The sequence below is a fragment of the Diachasmimorpha longicaudata genome, chromosome 9 (assembly GCF_034640455.1).
Source record: "Diachasmimorpha longicaudata isolate KC_UGA_2023 chromosome 9, iyDiaLong2, whole genome shotgun sequence".
Taxonomy (NCBI): Eukaryota; Metazoa; Arthropoda; class Insecta; order Hymenoptera; family Braconidae; genus Diachasmimorpha; species Diachasmimorpha longicaudata.
The window spans coordinates 4,784,571-4,806,186 of NC_087233.1; the positions used below are offsets into that span (position 1 = coordinate 4,784,571).

Here is a 21,616-nt window from a genome sequence, read left to right on the forward strand (position 1 = left end):
CTACCCCATCGACATGAAATTGCACCTTGTGTATTATATACGGAGTAATTAATGCCCCGATGCATAATTAAAACGATCTAATCGGAGTTGAAACCTCACAAACACCAAGTTGCTGAAGTTCAGATTAATAGTGGATCAACTATTTTGTTCATACAAAGATGAAACAGTCCCTGGGGTCGACAATCACCCCAGTAGATACCAGGAATATTTGCTCACAGCAAAAAAACATCGATTTACTCTCACAGAATCGAAATCGTAGTGAGAAAGAATTATTTTGATGCCGTAAATGAACGATCAAATTTTCATTCCAGATTTTTTATAAATTTTTGGACTGAAATGCGTTATCTCGATCGAATGGCAGTTGACTGTGGCCATCGACTGAAAAAAAAATAACTGATTTTGGTCTGATAGAAACGAAGTTACAGCGGAAAATGTGAAAATGATCTAGTGATCGATAAATGATCTATAAAAATTCAATTAGGATTTTTTCTGAATCTACTGAAGCGATTGGGCTCATTTTTTTTTCTCGTAACAGATAATTCTCTTACCCATCTGATCCAATCCACCCCAGCCCATTTTGCCCCATTATTATAAAAACGATCCAGCGATCAATGAATGATCTGCAAAAATTGATGAACAATTTTTCATGAAGAATTGACACAAAGTGAATCATTTTTTCATCAATCTTGTCTAAAATTATTAGCTTCATCGAATGGCATCGATTCAACTCCAGATTTTAATCAACAGGAGAATGAAAAACTCTCAACGTAAGAGAAATAATTGGAATCAAGGGAAATCAATGGAATGAGAAAAGTATTCAGATCTCGGGCATGCGTGGGTATATACGGAAACCGCCCCAGTATATTCATCCCTCTTTTTCTAAAGTAGAAATAATACATCTTCCGTATCTATCGCTAAAAGCTAAGAAAAATAGTGAAAAATAAACCGAAAAGTGTTAAATTCTCATTTACTTTTTTTCCTCCTCTCTTCAATTACATTGAGAGGATGCGTTCTACTTATTTATTTATTTTTCCTTTTACTCAGTCGTGGTGCATTTGACCGTACGACGTAAACAATCAAGTTCCAGGGAATTGGAGGGTTGTAGACTAACGTGGGTGGGCGTATCATCGTAAAACTCCCTGCTTTACTGTTCCTCTGACCTTTCTTGAATGCGCACAACACAGAGTGTTGTGTCTGGGTTGAAGATGATGAGTCAATAGAAAATTTAATTTCATCAAGTATTCATGTTACAGGATCATTTGAGACTGTCTCCAAGATTGGAATATTTTTTAAATAATTTTCATGAAATATTTATGTTAAAAGACCACTTAAGACGATCCCCTAGATTCGAATGTCTTCCATTAGCTTAATAAACAATTTAATTTTTGTCACAGAACGCTTTAAAATTTTCAAAGTAAGTTCTTGATCTAAATCAGGGAATTCAGGAGGCAAAATGAACATAGGCGGTTCTAGGGGATCTAGGGGACTTCTAGATGCTCTACCCCATCATTTTTTGCATAAATTAAACACCGGACTCTAAAGAATAAACATTCAATAATTATTTTCTACTTTTTTCTATCTAAAAAATCTAGAGGAATAAATTGAGGCTATACCCTAGACGAACAACCTCGTAAGTATAAAAAAATCCACACTAGGTGAATAAAACTGGGAACATGTTTGCCCCATTTTACAAACATCGGCGAAACGTGTCGCCTATAATTTTCCCCCAATAAATCCCCTAATCCCCTAGATGATGGCTATGCAGTATGAAACGTCCTAGTAATTCACGATTTCACTCGTTTCTCCAACTGAATTATTATAACCGGAAAGTTACGTCCAGCAACGATATGCGGACGTTTAATTCACCTCCCCTATATCACCCCCTAACCCCACCCCATCCCTCCTCCCTCCATCCCTCCCCCAACCAATAATCATTGCCAGAATTTCAAGTGTTAAGATACGACTTTTGTCACAGAGGCCAATGTATAAAGGTGAATAAAGGAGTGTTGTGAAGAGAACTCAACGATTGGGTCAAAGGGGGCTAGTCAGGGGAAGGGGGCGAAAGCCGCAAGGAGAGGTTTTAGGGCGTCCCCCTACCCCACTTCGTCATCCCTTCTCCCAGTCATCCCGAGAAAGTGTGTCAGTGGTTCCATTGTTAAGTCGATCTTAAACGGGACGACAGAGCTCGGTGGGCAGAGTGGGAACGACAGAAAAGGATAAATTAAGGGGGTTAGGGAGTTGGGGGGGGGAGGAGGAGGTGGGAGATGGTGGAGGAATACCGGGCTTGTACAGTTGCGTCGACGTAGTGCCGGTGTGCCGTTATTGACGAGGCGCTGTGACCCGTATTCGGTAACTGCGCGTCTGTCTCAGTGTTTCTGTCGCACGTTATATAAATAATACTTTGGGGTAGTTGGAGTTGTAAGGGGGGGTGGGGGGTGGTGATGGTTAGGGAAAGGAGAGGAGAATCAAAATAAAGACTTTTTGAGGATTTTTTTCATCGGACTAGGGAAATTTTATTGGTTGAGAAATTTAATATTAACTTGGAGATGGGGTAATTTATTTTAAACCGAGGGGTAGAGGATAGGGAAAATCTAGGGGATAGGGTGGGGAATTTAATATGATTATGTAGAGGTTGGTTTGAGAGTTTTGGAGAGCTGGAATTACTCTCGGTTTCTTCTCAGTTGAAGGGGTAGTTTTTAGAGTGTCGGCAGGAGGCGATACCGATCCCCTATGTCCCCTAGTTTCTAAATTTAAATTGTGAAATTTTTTAGAATTTTTCTAGGGTGGATTTAGCGATTTGGATAAAAAGGATTTGATGCAGTTGAGGTGGAGCAACCGATTTTACCCTATGGGCAAGGATAGAGGGCGATTGTAGGGGGATGTGAATAAAATTCTAACCTCTACCCTAGAATTAAAAATGACTTTTCGTCGTAATTAGGGGGCTGATGACGTAATATTGATCGTCTTTTTTAACTGAATATTAAAATTTCCTGATCTATCAAAAGGGGTCATTGGTACCCCTAATTTTCCGTGTCACCGACACTGGTGATTAACAAATTCACGAAAAATTAATGAATCTCCTCAATTATTGAATCATCGCTCACGAATAAAAATCCCCTGGAAGTGGTGTTTATTCACTCCAAGCCGACGACTTTTTCCGGTATTTTTATCTGCACCACCCCCAAAAAAACAGATGAAAAAAAAAATACTAAAAACACCCCTGTTTTTCCTCGTTCATCTTCTGTTCGTTTACTAGTGTACCTCGTGCAGGAAATAGCCTGACCTTGACCTTTAACAGTAGCGCACGATCTTGCGTTCGAGGTTGGGCCGGTTAGGAGGGTGGGTAGAGTGTTCTGAGGCTCACTCCCCTACTCTATCGATCCACCCTCAACCCCTCCACTCACCCCGTAGGCGCATATCCCGAGGTATAACCTATATATAGACTCGCTATTAATTTCTCTTTTTTTTTGTTTCGAACGTCAACAACTCGAGTTGATCAAACCTGCATGAGGAGGTACTGGGGGATGGAAAATGGCCCCATCAGGCATGTGGATACCCACCCCTCTGAGTTAAAAATGAAGACGAATTTGAAAAACGACAGATGTTAACCCATTTCGTAACCCAAAAATGATAAGGATTTTGAAGAAAAAAAAAATGTTGAGAACATATTTGTGTAACTAATGCACCGTATAAACATCCCCCTACACTTCCAGAAGGGGTACATTTAGATTACAAATGGGGGATGAAGGGTAGATGCATCAGTGATAAAAATAAAACCACTGAAAGTGCTTTCACCCTCTGCACAATCGAGACGACGTAACTTCGGTGAAAAAGGGGAATAAAAAAAAATTTGGTGGCGTTACACCCCAATATTTTGGGGTATCCACCCACCCCTGAAGCCATCTTTTACGGAGGGATATGAGGGATTCAACGGGGATAACTTGGTATTTATTTTGATGGGGTCTTTATCGACAGAATGAAGACGCTGATGGTACCGTGAAGAGTATGTGGAACACGATTGGAATTTCACGTATGCGGAGATAAATAATCAGTTAAAATTACGTAATTACTCACGTAATCTATAAGTGAGTGGAATTTATTGGTAATTTTAGGAGGACCGCAAGAGGATAATTCTAATGCTGTCATATGCAGAAAAAAATACCAAAAAAATCGGTCATTTTTCTGAATTAATTAAATTTAAGTGAAACTTCTTTGACATTAAATATTTTTTATGTTATTAGTCGGTCATTTTTACCTCCCAGGGTACCTTAATTTTCAGGAACGAATAGGTCGGCCCTTCTTTGAGACTTTGAGATGGAGCTTGAAATTTTTACCGACAGAGGAATCCGAAATTTCACCACATGAAGAATAATTTTAGGTAAAAATTACCCCACCGTTATATAAAAATGTATTGCGATATATTTCTCAATTTGCTGGCAAACTTTTTATCCCATCTTTATATTTAAATATTCCTGTCGAATTGCTAATGATGTTTTCAATTTATGAAACGATATATTTTGGGATGGTTTGGTCCATTCATCGAACCCCTGGAAATCAATCGACCATTAGTGATGACTGAAGTTTTCACGGATTATCATATCCAATCAATTCTTGTACACAATGTGGGCGAAGTTGTGGAGTGTGCTCCTGACATTATAAGATTGGGGAGTGGGGGGGGAGAAACCACTCCCCCGGGCCTTCTGTTTTTGATTGACAGACTGAATTTGTTAATGCTTATTTCAGGCTTAAATTGAAGAAAGTTATTACGCAATATTTATTTTGACATTACGTTATAGAATCCGTCTACCGACACGTACTTCGAGAAAGATGTGTCACATTTTTTTTTATCGATGAGCACACGCTGCGCGGTAAAATATATCTTTGGAATATTTTTCAGGAATTTTTGGTGGCCCATAAAAATTTCCAGAAGACAAATTCTTCGATTGAAATTTTATCTCTTGAAGGGACTTTCAAAAGGAATTTTTTTAAAGAATTTTGACAGGAAATTTTCTGTCGGAATATTTTCAAAAAAAAATTTAAATAACTCCGCGCATTTTGGGTATTTAATTTTTTTTATTTTATATCCCTAAGACCCAAAAATCGCGATTCCAAAATATCTAGTGTAACACGGCCGTAAAAATATTTTCAAGTTTGTCAATTTTGTTATGTGCAATCGGTCTGGAAAAGTCTCTCTCGCTTGTAAAGGAAAAATTGAAATTTGTAAATGAAAAAACTTTTCGCTCCTCAGTATACGATTTTATCACATTGTGTGAGGAGGGGGGCGTCCGTAAAGTCTCATTTTACGCACAGCATGATTAAAATAATGATTTAATGGTGGAACGAGTCTCCAGTTATTTTACCGTTCGCGGGAGTGGAAATTTCTCGAGGCATCGAGTTGGTTTCAAGAGACTAAAAAAACTTTGATGATGACCAAGCCAGATGGTGCACTTTCCACCGTTAATCCTATTTGGGGCATCGCTTTATGCAAAACTGTTTAGCATAAAGGATAACTTCATTATTAAACCTATAATCGACTTCGCACTCTCCTCGGAACCCAATGAATTCGTAAAAAATTATTTCAATGGTAAATATGTAATATACAAAGAGAAATATTCAATAAAAATGACGACCGGGGATCGACGAATATATCGTTCAGTTAATCTTTATAACCGAAATATGCGATACTTTTTCATAAAAAGTTTTTCACATGAGAAAGTTGAGGAGTGATGACACAATAGCGCATCTCGGAAATTTTTACCGCAAATTTTTCATCGCTTAAGTCGATGGGAGATATATGGGGCTCGTTTTCCAACGAAAATTTGAGGTTAAGAAAACCTTTGGAACCTTTGGAAGGGGGAAAAGTTTTAAGTAAAGCCGGAGTAATTGCAAACTCTTGAGTTTTCGGGCTTTCGTGCGAGGGAATCTCGCGCATTCTCCAAAAACTTTACCATCAACATGGATAATATTCACTCAGAGTTGAATGAACACTCAATTTTAAAGATTGAAATCACAAATAAATTTTAAATCGACGTCAATATAACCCTAAACATTCAAGTGACTTTCCAAACAAATCACCGGTCTGATATTAACAATAACAATTAATTAAAAGGTCCCGACTAACAAAATAATATCACGTTTACGATGTCGTGAGAAAAAATTTAACTAAGAGAAAATTAATGACTAAAAAATAAAATTTTCATCCCTTTGACAAATTCCATTTGTTTATCTTCATGTTCTCGCCGAGAAATGATCAATAAAAATTATTAAGAGTTATTAATTGGTAATTTTTCAACGCGTAAAAGAGAATAATTCTGAAGCCTGTCACTAAATTGTCATTTCGATAACGAAAAATCCCGGAAAATTCCAGCGGTTCCCGATCTCAATAATTAATTGAGGAACTCCGTCACTCCGATATTATTCGGTAACTACTGATAAATGAGTTGCTATCACTCACCGATAGTTGCGTCTCGTCTCGATAGCCAGAGGGCATTGGGACTACATCACTCGCGGCAAAATCCCATCTTATTTGAATTATCCAGTGAGATTCTCCAGGCGACGCCAGGTACATGGAGTAATTGGATATTCCACGTGAAAGCTCGGCCGCTTGGACCCTGAAACAAAGTACACGGAATACCATTTACACAGTGAGACAGATGTCCAGATTAATTGCAACATTGCTCGAGGATATTTGCAACGGAATTTCTCAAAAGCTCGTAATTTATTTTCAACCACCTTCGAATTTATCAACCGAATGGGCTTTGAATTTATTACAAGCGAATTTAATTGTAATTAAAATCGATTAATTGTTATTTCAAAAAGTGTCTAATAATGAGATCAACTAACTCATTATATTTTATTCAATTCAAATAGAGCAATCAATTCACCGTTTGGGGTTCCTCTCAAATAAATTAGCTCAACAATAAAATTCGCAATGGAGTTGGAAAAAAATCAATTAATTATTCAATTTAATTATTTGTCAATTTTTTCTGTGATTGTAAATAATCTAAGATGTCCCCTCAATTTTTTTCGAATTTTTTCGGTCCTCCAGTGAGCTATCATATTTTTTTTTGCAGATTTCACCTTCGAACGTCTGTAATACCCTAAACATCAGCCAATTAAATTTTTTTAGACTCCAAAAAACGTCACAATTAATTTTTTTTTAAGAGGAAAAACTCTACTATATGGTAATATCGTCCGTTGCATTTGTCCGCTCGACTCATGGCCTTTATCATTTGCTCTCAAAAATAACAAAATTGAATTTCACAAATGGTTTGGTTTTTTGAAACTGGGTCAACTTTAACGAGTGACTGAGGGGACGCCCAAAGAAGCTGCAAAACGCACGGATGACCGGGTGTGTCCAATAGCTCGTGAAATCCACCGGCTCCGGGGCATCTCACGGCTCAATTGCCCCACTACACAAGGTCATGACTCAATAAAAAATTCAAAACCCTTCCCGAATTCACCACTAAAATCACGGCCAATGGGCTTCGAGGGGTGAGAATTATTTCCCTGAATAGATGGGGAGAATGTCTTACTGAAAGCTCATCACAACGATCCCCTCATTCCTTTATGTGAATTGCTCCCTTCAAATAAATTTCAGTTATCCGGAGAAACAAATTGCGTCGTTAAAAATTTTCGAGTAATTCTGAAGTACAATTATTGCCTGTGAATTTCGTATTACGAAAAATCAATTTCTGAAAGACTTAAACTTCCATTGAATACTAATTAAGCTATCGGATGCGATCGGTGCATCACCAGTTTCTTATAATTTCAAATTTCCCGCCTTAATTGTAACAAGAAAAACGAAGCTAGAGGGACATTCTGCGGTCGAGTACCGCACACGGTTCCCTTTATGACTCCAAATACTCCGGACGTACTTTCGAGTAAAGGTGCCCCGCTGCGATAACCCGAAGTCGATTAAAATATATCGATTACTATCGCAAAATTATCAAGACATCACGTCTCCGAGTTTACGAGTAAAAGCCTCACCCCGAGCCCACCCTCTCACCGACCAAAAAGTCTTGAGCCGCTCGCTCACACAAATCTCGACTCGAGAATTGTGAGCCGTAGAAATTGAAAAACAAATTGAAAAATCATTTCCATCTCTAAAAAAAATATGACAGTCATCGCGCTCCAGTGTTGCACATGTCTTTAAACGCAAAATGATCAATGTCAGCGAAGGGGTGGATTCACATCCATCCACCCCTTCGCTCAAAGAAAATTCCTATCATGAAAATGATGTTATCCCGAATTTAATAATGATAAAATATGAAGAGAAGCTCATATCTCGAACGCACATCCTCGTTCTCCACTTATTCAACGTGATCGGGAGCGGTGAAGACGTGACGTCACCAGTGACGTCACGCCAATAGTTACCATGGTAACGGAGCTGCAAATCCCGGAACGACACCGAGTGTGGAGTAGCAGCACGCGCCGTGCCCGGGACATCCCAGCTGAAAGTTCTCCCACCCCCTATTAACTACCAACCCCTTTCCAACCAACCAACCCCCCTCCCCCCTCCCCCCCGGGCCGCTGCAATGACTAGGTGACTTCAAATATAGGTTCCCTTCTCTTTGTTGGTTTCATTTTTTTTTGTCCATCTTCCAGAGTGTGTATTCACACATTTGTGGTGAGGGCTCTCATTGTCGAGGTGATTTTTTTTTTCTTCCGCTATCGTAAGAATCTGACGTCAGCAGGGGATGAGGGATAAATTTAAAGTCTTTGAGAATTTGTTGTGAAGAGACTGATGAAATTTGGTGTCTCTCTGTTATATTTTGTTGGAGATGTCTTCATGATTTATTTTTTAAATTTTTATTTTATTTTGTCTACTATATTTTTATGAAAATGTTTATTATCAGTAGTTTGGGAATTCATTTGTAATCACCGGAAATAGTTGAATATCGGATGTAGAAAATTTTTGTCTGGGCAAAATCTTGAAGAAATCGTCAGAGGATTGAAAAATACTAAAAATGCTTTGAGGGTGTGAGGTAAGAGCGATTCGTAGAATAGTATATCTCGAACAATATCGATAGGATCGAGTAGTCGATAGGATGAATTACCAGAGAACATGGTAAAAACTCGGAGTTGGTTGGAAGGTGCAATTTAATTTGTTAGTGAGGAAATTCGCGAGGAGCGGATGAGAGTGAGAAAAGGGGAATCCCGGAATTACAAACAACAAAGCTTCGAACATCTCGTGCTACTTTTTGCAGTTCACTGAAACAGCGAAATAAGAAGACCTCAGAAGACTTTTATTGTAATTATTCAGTTGAAAGGAATAAAAATTTTTCACTCACTGGTGAAAGCGATAATTTTCAATCAGCAATAACTCAATATCCGCAGAGTGAAATTAAAAAAAAATTAGTCATTTTGAAGGGCTTTTCATAAGCTTTACAGACTTCTAAATTCAGCCAAATCCCCCTATTTTGTTCAATTTCCCATCGTGAGAAGTAAACGCGAGTGAAATTTTTTCTCCTCCAAATATCAGAACCTAAAATTTTGTTTTTCTCAAAAATTCACCTGTACCCAATTACTTCATTTCATCAGTCCCCATATATACCCCAATTTATTGGCCCTCCAGTTCTCGTTGTCCTAAAAAATGTCGGCAACTGGCATGGAAAACCGATGCTTCGTTAGCGGTTCCATTCGCATTTGTTTTCTCACTCTGCCATTCGCCAACCAAAAGCACAAGAGACAGAATTACAAAGGCACTGCACCTACTCCCCATGTCCCTATTCACCCCCCTTTCCTTTCACCCCTCTTCACTCACCCCATCACGTTTCCATGAATGCATCTATTTATTTTTATTCGCGCAAATTTTATTTTCCTTTGTTGGTGAAAACGTCGGGGATTTCATTCGTCCGTAATTTACTCTCCACACCCGAGCAACTTTTGACTCGGCAGTTTTTTTTTTCACCCCTTCTAATCCAATTTTGTTTGTCGACCAATCATTATTCTCCTTTAAAAAAAATTGTCCGACAATTCCCGCCCCCCCCCCACCCCCTCCCTATAAGAAATAAAAAACTAAAAACTTTAAACTCAAACAATTGGATTAGGGTTTTGTTTATGCGTCTGTTACAGGTAGAAGTACTCCCTCTAATGGAGTTTCGTACAGAGCTTTAACTAGTTACTGAAACATGCCAGTGGGAGTATAAGAGCTTACATCGAGAATTCTACAAAGATTTAATCCCACGTACCTGGAGAGATTTAAAGTGATGTTTTAAACGAATTAACGTTTATTCACAATTTCAAAGTACAAATACGAATATATTCCAGTGGTAAGTGAAAAATTTATAAAAAATATTGTGAATACGTTATTTCGATACGACTGACATGAAATATTTGGGAGTGTGAAATTGAGGGCCAGAGGGAAAGCCGAGGGCTGACAATTATATGAGCTAAAAGTTTTTATTGCAACGAGGCAATGAATGTGTAGCAGTAAATTTTTTTATAGAGAGAATATAATTCCTCTATGGAAAACCAAGTTTTCCATCGTTACCTAGTCACGATGGACCATACGCCATTGTACAATAGTAATATCAGAATAATAATGAGAACGAAAAAAAAAAATTCAGTGATTTCTGCGTCCGGAAACTAAATTTCTACCTCAATGTTGTCTACCGACCCTGGGACAAGGTTGACTACCAACATTACATCAATGCTAACCACCAATGTTAGTAGAACATTGACTGCCAATATTCGGCCAACGTTGAGCCAACGGAAAATCCGCCATTGAACATTAATATCGACCACTCTTTCTAAATTTACCAATAATCCATTGATCAGCAGATCAGGATCGATTGATCGTCTTTGATTCAATGGTAAATGTCCGGATAACCACCCTTGGCTAACGATCCAACCCCATCTCTCAATTCTCATGGCTTATCAGATATCAAATTATTTGATCCACCAAAATGACGTAAAAAACCATATCGCTAAATCCATCACCCACTGCCTGAAATGTATCCGCTTCATTTCTGATATCATCCCCCATCCTCACCCCCCCCCCACCCACCACCTGTCTACATGAACCCCTGACGGTTCGGCTTCGGTGACCATCAAAACATCAGTGATGATTATCACTCTGGAAATTGACGAAATGTCCTGCTCATTTGGTGTGTCATAAATCATCGTCAATTAGGGGGGGGGAGAGGATCATTAGACGGTGTCGAATGGCTGTTCAATATTCCGGAAAGGGAGGGCTGAAGGTATCTGTCACTCTGTCTTTAACCGTTGGGGAGCACCAACTGACGATGATTTCCATAAATCTTAGTTTCAAACTTTTGATTCTTCTTTCATGTATCAAGTACTCACTAAATTTTCTTATCGATAGTGAAGGTGATTGTGTAAACTCTAGAAGTTTAAAATGCGTGGCCACCAAGTACATCAGAAACATTAAGAATTCATCAGTTGTTCATGTGGTTGTGGAAGAAGGAGTGCCTCACGATATTTCTGAGCCAATTTTGAGGATTTTTGGATCGTTCGTTTCACTCGTCGTTCATCACCCAAGTAATGACAATCATTAACTGTTTATTTTCCTAAGAAATTGATGAGCGAAGGATGAGAGCAGCGGATCATCCAACATTCGACCAAATCATTTTCTTTTTCCTCCAGATCTTGTGACTCCCATTGCTACCACCGCGAAGATGACCCAGGTCTTTGCAATCATCAACAGCTTTCATTGGATTGATCACTGGAAGCAGGTCCACCGCAGCTACTTGTCATCATCAACGCGAATAGCTCTCTTGATCACCAGAAATTGCGTTGACTCCTCCGCCAAGAAAATCAAATCGGTTCTCCACAGCTTTTGGCAACACGAGCTCCTGAATGTTGTGACCATCACCCTCACCCGGAGTCTCCCACTGATCCACACATACAATCCTTTTCAGATGAGCGATGACAATGTTCCAGGTAAACTGTTGAATGTGACCAATAAATTCTTTCCGGACAAATTGAAGAATCTGCACAAGCATCCAGTTCGCGTCGCCTTCTACGAGAATCCACCCTACGTCTACCCCAGGACGTACCCAGCGCCAATGGACGGTGGTGACTATGCCCTGATGACCTTCCTCTCAGAGCGCCTGAACTTCACGATGAAGTCTACCATGAAGAAGTCGTCGTTCACCGATGCCTTCTTCCAGTTGTCGAATGCAAAAAGAACTGCCTCAATCGCAGATTTGCTCACAGAAGACGCTGATATCCTTGGAAACTCTTTCTACCTGGAGTCCATCAATGGACAAGAGCTGGAGATTCTCTACCCAAGATGGCGTACAGCTCTGGTGGTTATTGTCCCAAGAACTCGTCCAATTCGCGGAATATTGAACATGTTTTCGTCCATTGATCTCACTGTGGTGATCCTCTTCTCCATCGTGATGGTCCTCCTCACCGTGTACCTCCGCGTAGAGAAGGACACCCATATCTTCATACACATCTGGAGACTCCTGATCTACCAGCACTTTGATTTCATTGGAACGCGAGCATCGGAGAGGCTCTTCTGCATGTCCTTCGTCATTTGGTCGTTCTTCCTCGTGGAGTTTTACGAGGGACGATTGGTGAATGACCTCAGCTCATCGTTCTACAACGACATCAAGACACTTCGCGGATTGGTTGATAGTAAACTTCCGGTACTGCTGCCATCCTGGCAATGGACTGTCCTGAGTCACTCCAGCATTCAAGAGCGAGTGGAGCTGGTGGAGCAGTTGCAGATCGAGGGTAACTTTACCAAATGTGCACAGAGGGCTGTTGAAGTGGGGGATGCTGGGTGCACCATGGACGCCAATGCCGCTGATTATTTTAAAGATCACATTGCTAAGAACGCGTATGAGGAGACAAACGATGGTGCGGTAAAGGGACAGCTCCGTGTGATGGAGGAGCCCCTCATAAACTTCTGGCGACTGCACGCTACCCGAAAGACGTTCTTCCTCAAGGATAAAATTGATTATGTGATTGCAATAATTCAGGAGGGGGGTTTATTGAAGAAATGGGAGAGTGATGAGAAGGACAGGCAGTTTCGAGAGCATTTGGAGGAGCAGAAGGAGTCCGTCGGAATGGACAAAATGGGAGCGGCTTTCCAGTTGTTGATGTACGGTCATTGTTTAGCAGCTGGTCAATTATTTATTGAACTTGCATGGCACGCTTTCAAGAAGAATCATCTGAAGGGATGGGATGACTCCGAAGATGCCTTTGTTGGTTAATCACGTGACCCTAAAACAACCATTTTCCTCCGCATATTATCAGCATGAAGCAGAAAAATGGGGCGCCCGGAAACTGACGACGGGAGATCGTTCTGTATTAAGTTGCAATATTAATCGTTCCTTTGTGATGATGACAAACTTTATTGTCCATCACCCAGAGTCATCTAGACGTCATCATCAGGTAAAGACTGCGGTATTGCGTTCCCCAAGACGTTGACTGCATTTGAATTTTTTTGTCTACGTTTCCGTAAGTTATGGTGTGATATAGGATATCTTTTTTATATTGAATTAGCGTTTCCCCTGGGTATCTAATGGGGTCACTTTCTACCCCCTATTCCCCCCCTTTCGGAATGGTAATTTCTAGGATATAATAAAATTCATCCTGTGTCGTACGATTACATAATTTCAACGATATCCACAGCAAACAAACTATACGTTACGCGTCTTACATCGAGTGAATTCAGGCTTGTGCTCTAGGTGGAACAGTGATAACGCATTCATTGGTATTCCGCGAAACGAGGAGTCTCGCTACGTGTCCAACAGCGGAGGTGGCACAGACTGTCCAGCCTTCGGCGAATGTAATTACAGTGATGGTCTCAATTACCAATCGGCATTAGTAATCGTATTTGATGGGCGGCGGGAGGGGAACGAATATACGATCAAATGCACTTTGTTGGTGTATGAGAATGTATAAAGGAATACGAAAAATGGAGGTATTTTAGTTGTTGAAAGGGTATTTCAGGTCACGAGAATTAATATTGAAAAAAATTCCACTCCATATTGGCATTCTTATCGCATCTGCATTTTCCGGAGTATTAGAATGTATTTCCAATGCCCCATGGGAAATTATTCTCAGCATTGAAATGACACTCGGAGATAAGGTGTGGACTCTTCTATGATAGATGAATGTTACAAGAATTTCAATGAAAAAATTATTGAAAATACTGTGACTGATAAATTCAGATTTTTTTTCACCTCACATTTCTCGGGCCCATTGACTAGAGCCACAATCTCCAATATAGATTTTAAAGTCCGTCCGGCAAAGTCCTCACAATAAAACTTATCACTAGATCCTCATCAAACTTAACGCTAGCCGATAGTAACACATGAAAATCAATAATTCCCTAACCATTTCCCGAATAACTATTTCGAAAACTTCTAATGCGAATACGAATGAAGGCAGATGATTGCGGCTAATCTCACTGAAAAGTTCGGAAAATATGAGCTGAAAACGACTCCCAAGTCGACCCACTTATCTCTTCAAGTACCTCAGCTACATTCCAAAAGACAAACATAACCTCGAAAATTCATTTCCTCTCAAAAGAGGTCGTCATACTGAGTTTTCAGCGTCAACTTTTCCCGGCTGTCAGTTGCATCCACACTCCATCATCAATTCCAAAACTTGAAAAACCGCCATTTTGAATTCACACTCCTCCCCCTCCCCTCAACAACCGTTTTACCCTCGCGGAAAACTTGCGATGAAACTATCGCGAAGAAAGACCCGCCAAAGATTTCCTGGGGCCTCGAAACTTTCCTACATTAGATCCTCTCCAAAGTTTCCGCTTCCTGATCACCGAGCAACAGTTCTAGTCTAGAGTGTGACGGTGGATGGGATGAGAGGGGCAATGGAAAAGAGGGTGGTACCACCCTACGTGTAATACTATCGTACAGACCACCTCCGTTCCACTTTACGTCGTAGCGAGCCATCGCGCGGCAGACGCTTTGCATATGGAAATTGTTCGTGACGTGAAGGTACGCTGGAGCAAGCTGATTCTCGGCGCCCTGGGGGGCATGAATAAAATAATGTTGCTTTCGTCACAGAAACATTATCCCACCCTTTCATGTCTCTAGCAACTTATCGAACAATGAGCTGTGTTTTTTTTTTTATCACCCTCAACCACTACAAACTGAATACAGATTGAAGGGAAAAAAACGCAAGTGAAGACATGCGTTTTTTTTCCATCGCTTCGATGAATAACACGAGAACGATAATAGGGCGAAGGACAAATATGGTGACATTCGTGCGAAATTAGCCATCAGAAACTCTCGACGAAGACTTGCCTTGGACTTTTATTTGAAGCGGAAGATTTCGTTCCGCAATAACTTCCGCGAGTTTAACGACGTTTTGAAATGAAACGCACGCGTTTCGATTAATATTTTAATTAATGTTATAAGAATGATGATTGCTGGAGGGATGAAAGTTACCTTTCAACCTCGTAATTAAAATCATCATTTTTCAACCAATGGAGACCGCAAAGAGCTTTCGCGTTCCGCAACTTCCTATGAAAAAGAATTTCGATATTTAAAAAAAACGCAGGTGAAAACGTCCGCATTCATTCGGAAAAGTGAAGGTAAAAAAATATTTCGCTCTATTAGTTCTCATGAAACCCCTGAAAAGCTTTTTTCCGCAATATCCCCCTGCGTTTCCACAATTTCCCCGAATATCACCGCCAGTCTGATATCTGAACAAATAAAAATGGCGGCATTAGACGGGAATATTCGACCACCACTCGAAATACTTTTTTCATCGTCACCTCCTTCGATATCTCGCAAATGTGCGCACAAAACCCTTCGATTCTCTCCGTTCTCCGTCACAAATCTCTCCGCCCAGCCAATGCAATTCGTCCAATCAATTTCCCGCCAATTTTTCTGCAATTCAAATACCTAATTCTCACCTCGAGCATCGAATTCCGCATAACAATGGCTGTAATTACGATCCGCTGTTCGATCGACTCTCGCATAATGTCAAGATTCGGAGCGGATAATTAAGAAAAAAAAGGGGTGGAGAGGCGAGGAGGGGGGGGGGGGGGGTGAAAAATGTAGAACTGTATGCGACCAGTGGCTGCACAACTGCCTTCAGCGAGTAACCGTTGGATGAGAGAAGTCGGTCGATAGAGCTCCCGGGAGGCTCGCTATGCTCTCTTTTGCGGCACATGCAACTGCCGCCCCCGCAAATAGAGTTGAACATGGGTAAAGAATGAATGCCACTACACACTAGATTTTAAATGCTTTTTTTTTTTCTCCTGTTCATTTATTTTATCTACGGTGATGAAATCCAGGTGAGGAGTTGGTGACAGGGGCAGGGGAGGAGGCTTTGATTTTTCATTGGGAAAAATTGAATTCTGGGGGATTTGGGTAATTGTTGAGGCGTCAGGGGGTGGATTATCTTTAATAGAATGAATTTCCATGGTTGAAATTTTGTAAGAGGTTGAATTTATCTTGAGGGTAAGATGAGGGTCAAAAATAAGGGGGCAGGAGGAGAAATTTGATTTTTCATCCGGAAAATTGAATTCTGGGTGAATTGGGTTATTGTTCAAGCATCAGGGGGATGAATTATCTTTAACGGGATAAATTTCTGCAGTTAAAATTTTATGAGAAGTTGAATTTATCTGGAAGCTAAATATAAGGGTTAAAAATAGGTCGAGAGGGGAGGAACTTGATTTTTCATCGTGAACTTTGATTTTGGGACCGATTGGTAGCGACTATTTAGGGTTTTCGTGTGATTGAAAATCATTTCATTCAAAAAAAAATTTGGCAAATGGCAATGTCATTTTCCCTGTAATTTAACCAGAAATTTTTTGATCCACTTGATGAGATGATATTTCACCGCTGAATGTAGTGAAGAAAAAAGTTGAAGTGTAAATTTTTTTATTCAAGTTTTTCAACAGTTTCTTTTTTTTTTATGGGCATTTTATTCTCTCCCTGAAATCGTCAATCAGTCAGGCCATTCTGTCCGAGTTATATATAGGGCACTTTCCAATAGAGTTCGATTAATCAAAGTGCCTCAACTGGGGAATCCTCACCCTCTCTCTCTCTCTCTTTCTTTCACTTGCCACCTCGTCAATTTCCTCGTTCAACTCGGCGCTACTTCGCCCCCCTCCCCCTCCCGCCCGCCGACCCATCCGAGGCTTGGGGGTTGGTATTATTTTTTATTCCTTTCCCGAGGCTCTTCGTACCATCGATTCTCGTGTCCAGGTGCAAGCCTTTGATCATATATAAACGGCTTTCAGAGGGAAGATTGCACGCTGAGTGACTTCACAAATGTCCCAACATCGAGACTCAAATGAGAATAAACTTCTTGTGCAGTCGGTGGAAAGAATAATACAAGAAAAATTACCGTACCGGGACAATAAATTGTCTTTTCAGGGAAATATATCGAAACGAGTCGACGCACAGAGAGAAATATTCAAGAAAAATTATATATCATTTCCATAATTTTCGAGCGAAATGCGAAATTATAGGAAATTTTCGGAAAAATCCGTAATTTTTCCGAAAATTCCGTGATTTTTCCGAAAATTCCAGAATTTTTGGTTTCATCGACTGTGATAAATTACGATACATCGATTACGATTTCGTAATCGATGAGCAAACTGCGAGTTCCTTAATTTTTACGAAATAGTTTTTGTCGTGGGAAGAAAAATTATCATTGGGATTAATTGTAAATTTAGTAATTCAGTGAAACAATTTCTTCATTAATTTCCCATTGGGGTTGTACATCAGCCATTGAATCGGAAATTTAGGTTTGAATCGCAGTGAAGAATCTACCGAGCCTGACCTTTTCGACAGATGCTAACACCGGCTAGTGGGGAACAGGAGGGGACCAGGAATTTTCACCCACGCAAATTATTGCAGCGAAGGTCAGAGTTCACCGGGTCACGCTAGCCCCCGGGAATTTTTCAATCGTAAATTTTGCATGAATTTCATCGTATCCTAAATCCTTCAGCAAATGAAATAATGAAATACTACAGTAATTTGTTATTTCGCACGGAGAAATAAAAAACGATAAAACCTGGATTCTAGTACATCAATGTTCATAAATATTTATAATCCAATGGAAAAAAATGCTAATGACAAAAAAAAAATAAGCGACCGTCCCATTTTACCCCAAACTCTGAGAGAGAAATTGTAAAAAAAACTACAACCATTTAAAAAACGTATTTTAACCGAATTTAGTTTTTGAAAACAAAAACAATTTTTTTTCAGGAAAAATAAACGAGAAAAATTTTTAAAAACAGAAATTTAGTTTTTATTCGGTAACAGTATTTGGCAAAATCGTTAAAAAAAATATTTTGTTGCTTAACAATGAAAGAAAATGAGGTTAGAAATTTTTATTTGTTTATTGAAAAATGGTATTGAAAGAATTTCAATTTTTTTCCATTTGGGGGGGGGGGGGCATTCTATGAACTCCTCGACGAATTGATGGGGGTGACTGTCACCCCCTCAACGATAAAAGCAACTTGTTACATCTGTTGATTCTAATCCCGACAAACATCTTGAATAAACACATCTGCGTGTACATGCGCGCGCGGAAAGTAGGGGTGATTCAATGGGGCGGGGTGAAGGGCGACGGGAGAGGGGGGATTATGGCGTTAAGGGCGCAAGAGAGTACTCGAGATGACAACCGAAATGAAGATGACATATGTGCACCTTAAGGGGATAATTAATTGCTCAATTATAATTTCAAGAATTTTGATGTTGAATAATTGAAGTGGATAGTCGCATGTGGGAGGAGCAAAGATTTTGGGGGAGGGGAAAGTTTTTCAGATCTTCAGAAGACTATTTTTTTCACGACCTTCAGAAGATACTTTTCCAGATGTTAAAACTGGAACAATTTTCTTACTGACCTTTGACTCGGAATATTCATTGACATTGGGAGGAAAGATCTTACAGACAAACTGTCTTCTGAAGATCTTCAAAAAATATAGTCTTGCGAAGATCGCATTAAAAGTCTTACGAAGATCTTCGACAGAAGATTGTCTTCCAAAGAACTTTAAAAAATTAGCGTTCGAAGATCCTCGAACCCTGGAATTGACTTCCAGAGATCTTCAAAAAATCATCATCGCTCGAAGATCTTCGAATAAAAATTATCCTTCGAATATCGTCTATCTAAATTTCCTTACGATCTTCGAAAATCATCATCCGTAAAATGTTTGATTATCTCCCCAAGACTTTACCCCCTGAAGATCTTCCCAAATCCCAAAAAATCTCTTCATAAAGTTTTTCCTGACATCCGAAGTTTTTTCAAGGACATTTCAAAGACACAGATTCATCCACTCGAGAATGCATCGACTCCACCGATTAACCAATTAATCATTCAATCTTCAATATCATTAATGGCGCCAGATGATCAGTCGAATGTCTCATCTGCGATTGGATTCATAAATTAATGATTCCATTGCAAGCTCAACTTTAAATTACCCCGTCAGATGTCAGATTATCGACCAGAATTAAGTAAGATTCAATAACTCGTTAATCAATGAACCCGACAGAACAAATTTCACGTGAAAGTCTAAGGTGAATCGATTATCAACGATGGCGGGCTATAAACTATTATAATTTTACCTCAAATGGATATGAACGTGCTATATTGCCACGGGAGATTACATAACGTCCCGAGCGAGTTCAATCGATCGGTGAACTAATGGCTAGAGATGTTAGGTACATAGGTGAATTGGTGGGGTGAGGGGGTGAGGGGGGGGGGGAGTGGAACGATCCATGGCACAAACCGTTGCCTACACTACCGGAATATGTTACTCGACTAGTCTGGCGTTATTGCAATCGCGTGCAATGTCAAAGTGCAAATGTCGTTGGAGAAATTGGAGGACAATATTTTTCAAAAAAAAAAAATAAAAAATTCAATTACAGGAAGGGTAATATTGAATAAAGAGTACCAGTGTATACCAAAGAGGGGTTAGTTGACAATTTTAGTAAATCAAACTATACGTAATGTTTTATTAGTTGAAAATTTGCAGGTGGTATTGATAAAAAATTTAACAAATTTATGTGTTAATACTTGAAAGACTAATTTATTAATGTAAATTAAATTAGGGTATAAGAGAATAATGTAAAGTAGCGAATGTAATGTGAATGACAGTGTAAAGGAATCATTGTATGGGGTATATTGTTTAAACTAAAAAAAATGTAGGGGAAAAGAAAGGTACAAATGTAAATCGTAAAGGTAATAATTATTTCTGTTAAAATACTAAAACGTTTCGTTTGCAGGAAAAAAAAATATCGAAATAATTTGACTGATAAATTTATATGTTGCTTATATATGTTGCTTGTACATAAATGCTGCTTGTACATTTGAACAGTAAATAAATTTTAAAAAAGTAATTTTGTTCCGAAATTTATAGGGACACGGAATTTTTATTGAATATTAGTCTCCGTGTATCGTCTGTTATTCGTTGTTTTAGGTTGATTTTATAATTAATTTCCTATCGTTAATCATCGCGTTGAGTGGAAATAATTTTTTTTTCAACATTAAAAATAGATTTGAAGCGATTTTTATGAGTTCAGGAACTGGGGCGGAGTTGGTTTGTGATGGAGTGGATAGAAAAACTGATCATCATTTTTTTGTATTTTTTCAACAGATTTTTCATGTCAAATTCAATGAAATGTGATATGAATAAATTCTTTTTATTAAAAAGGTCCTTGGTTGTGACTTGGAAACTAATGGGGTGCAATCGATCAACGTTTTTCTTTTTTTTATTCTCTTATGGAATATCTCTCTGGGGTTATTAGAGACCCCACAAATATTCTTGAAAAAAAACCTTGAAAAAAATTACGTTCGTTTTTTTGTCATTGAAATTAAATTTATTATGAAGAAAAAGTATTAAAAAATTGTGAAAAAGGGTGAAAGAAAATTTAATTACTATCTACTTTCACCGTTGAAAAAAGTCAAGATAAATTGCTCAAAGCAATTTGTTATTTTTCTCCGAATGATTTTTTTTTTCAAATTTTGAATGAATAAAATCGAATGAAAATTCATTCAACCGAATTAAATTGTAATGGAACAATGTCGTGTGTCTACGGGGGTAATTTATCGTATGATTCCTGACTGAGTCCACCCCTTCGTATTTCGCACATTGAATTAGCATAAAGCGAATCGGTGCAGCGAATTTCTCTCAAAAAAGACTAAATAAATTGTTGAAAAATCGAAGAGTCGTTTTATCCGGATGGAACGAGTAGTCAATATTCACACAAATGAATTGAGTTCCATCGGTTGATGAATACCTTGGAGAGATGATAATTAACGGCATACCGAGCGATGATTGCAATTCCAAAATTCCAGACATTCGGAAATTTTCAAAAATTCCCCTAATTGAGTTAGTATTGACCCCATTAGCTGCATTCCCTCCCCAGCCCCCCAAAATTTCCCTCGAATGATGATGAAGAGTATTCCCTACTGACTTCTCTTCCCAATTTATTAAAAACTATTTAAAACTCAAGAAATTAATGATTTTCAAAAAAAATCGTACGTAACATTTTCTATAAAATTTTTTACTAACAATAGCCAAACGATTCATGAAAAATTTACATTTGAAATTCGTGCACAGGAATAAATCTGATTGGCCATCGACTAACTTCCCCCTTCCCTTTCCCCTTTCATCGATCCAACCCTCTACCCCTTCCGCTACAATTTG

General features: G+C 39.1%; 1 protein-coding gene across 1 annotated transcript; it reads left to right on the top strand.

The window, feature by feature from the left end:
- The first annotated feature begins 2,465 nt into the window (after positions 1 to 2,465).
- On the top strand, positions 2,466 to 20,271 carry LOC135165843 (uncharacterized). The gene is made up of 6 exons (XM_064127580.1): positions 2,466 to 4,030; positions 4,113 to 4,173; positions 4,280 to 4,378; positions 10,078 to 10,274; positions 11,330 to 11,505; positions 11,611 to 20,271. The coding sequence occupies exon 6, from the start codon at positions 11,643 to 11,645 to the stop codon at positions 13,188 to 13,190; it is 1,548 nt and encodes a 515-aa protein (XP_063983650.1). The 5' UTR covers positions 2,466 to 4,030; positions 4,113 to 4,173; positions 4,280 to 4,378; positions 10,078 to 10,274; positions 11,330 to 11,505; positions 11,611 to 11,642; the 3' UTR covers positions 13,191 to 20,271.
- Positions 20,272 to 21,616: the final 1,345 nt, after the last annotated feature.

Excerpts from the sequence above, each read along its gene's own strand:
- LOC135165843 (XM_064127580.1), top strand. The coding sequence starts at position 11,643 with ATGACCCAGGTCTTTGCAATCATCAACAGCTTTCATTGGATTGATCAC.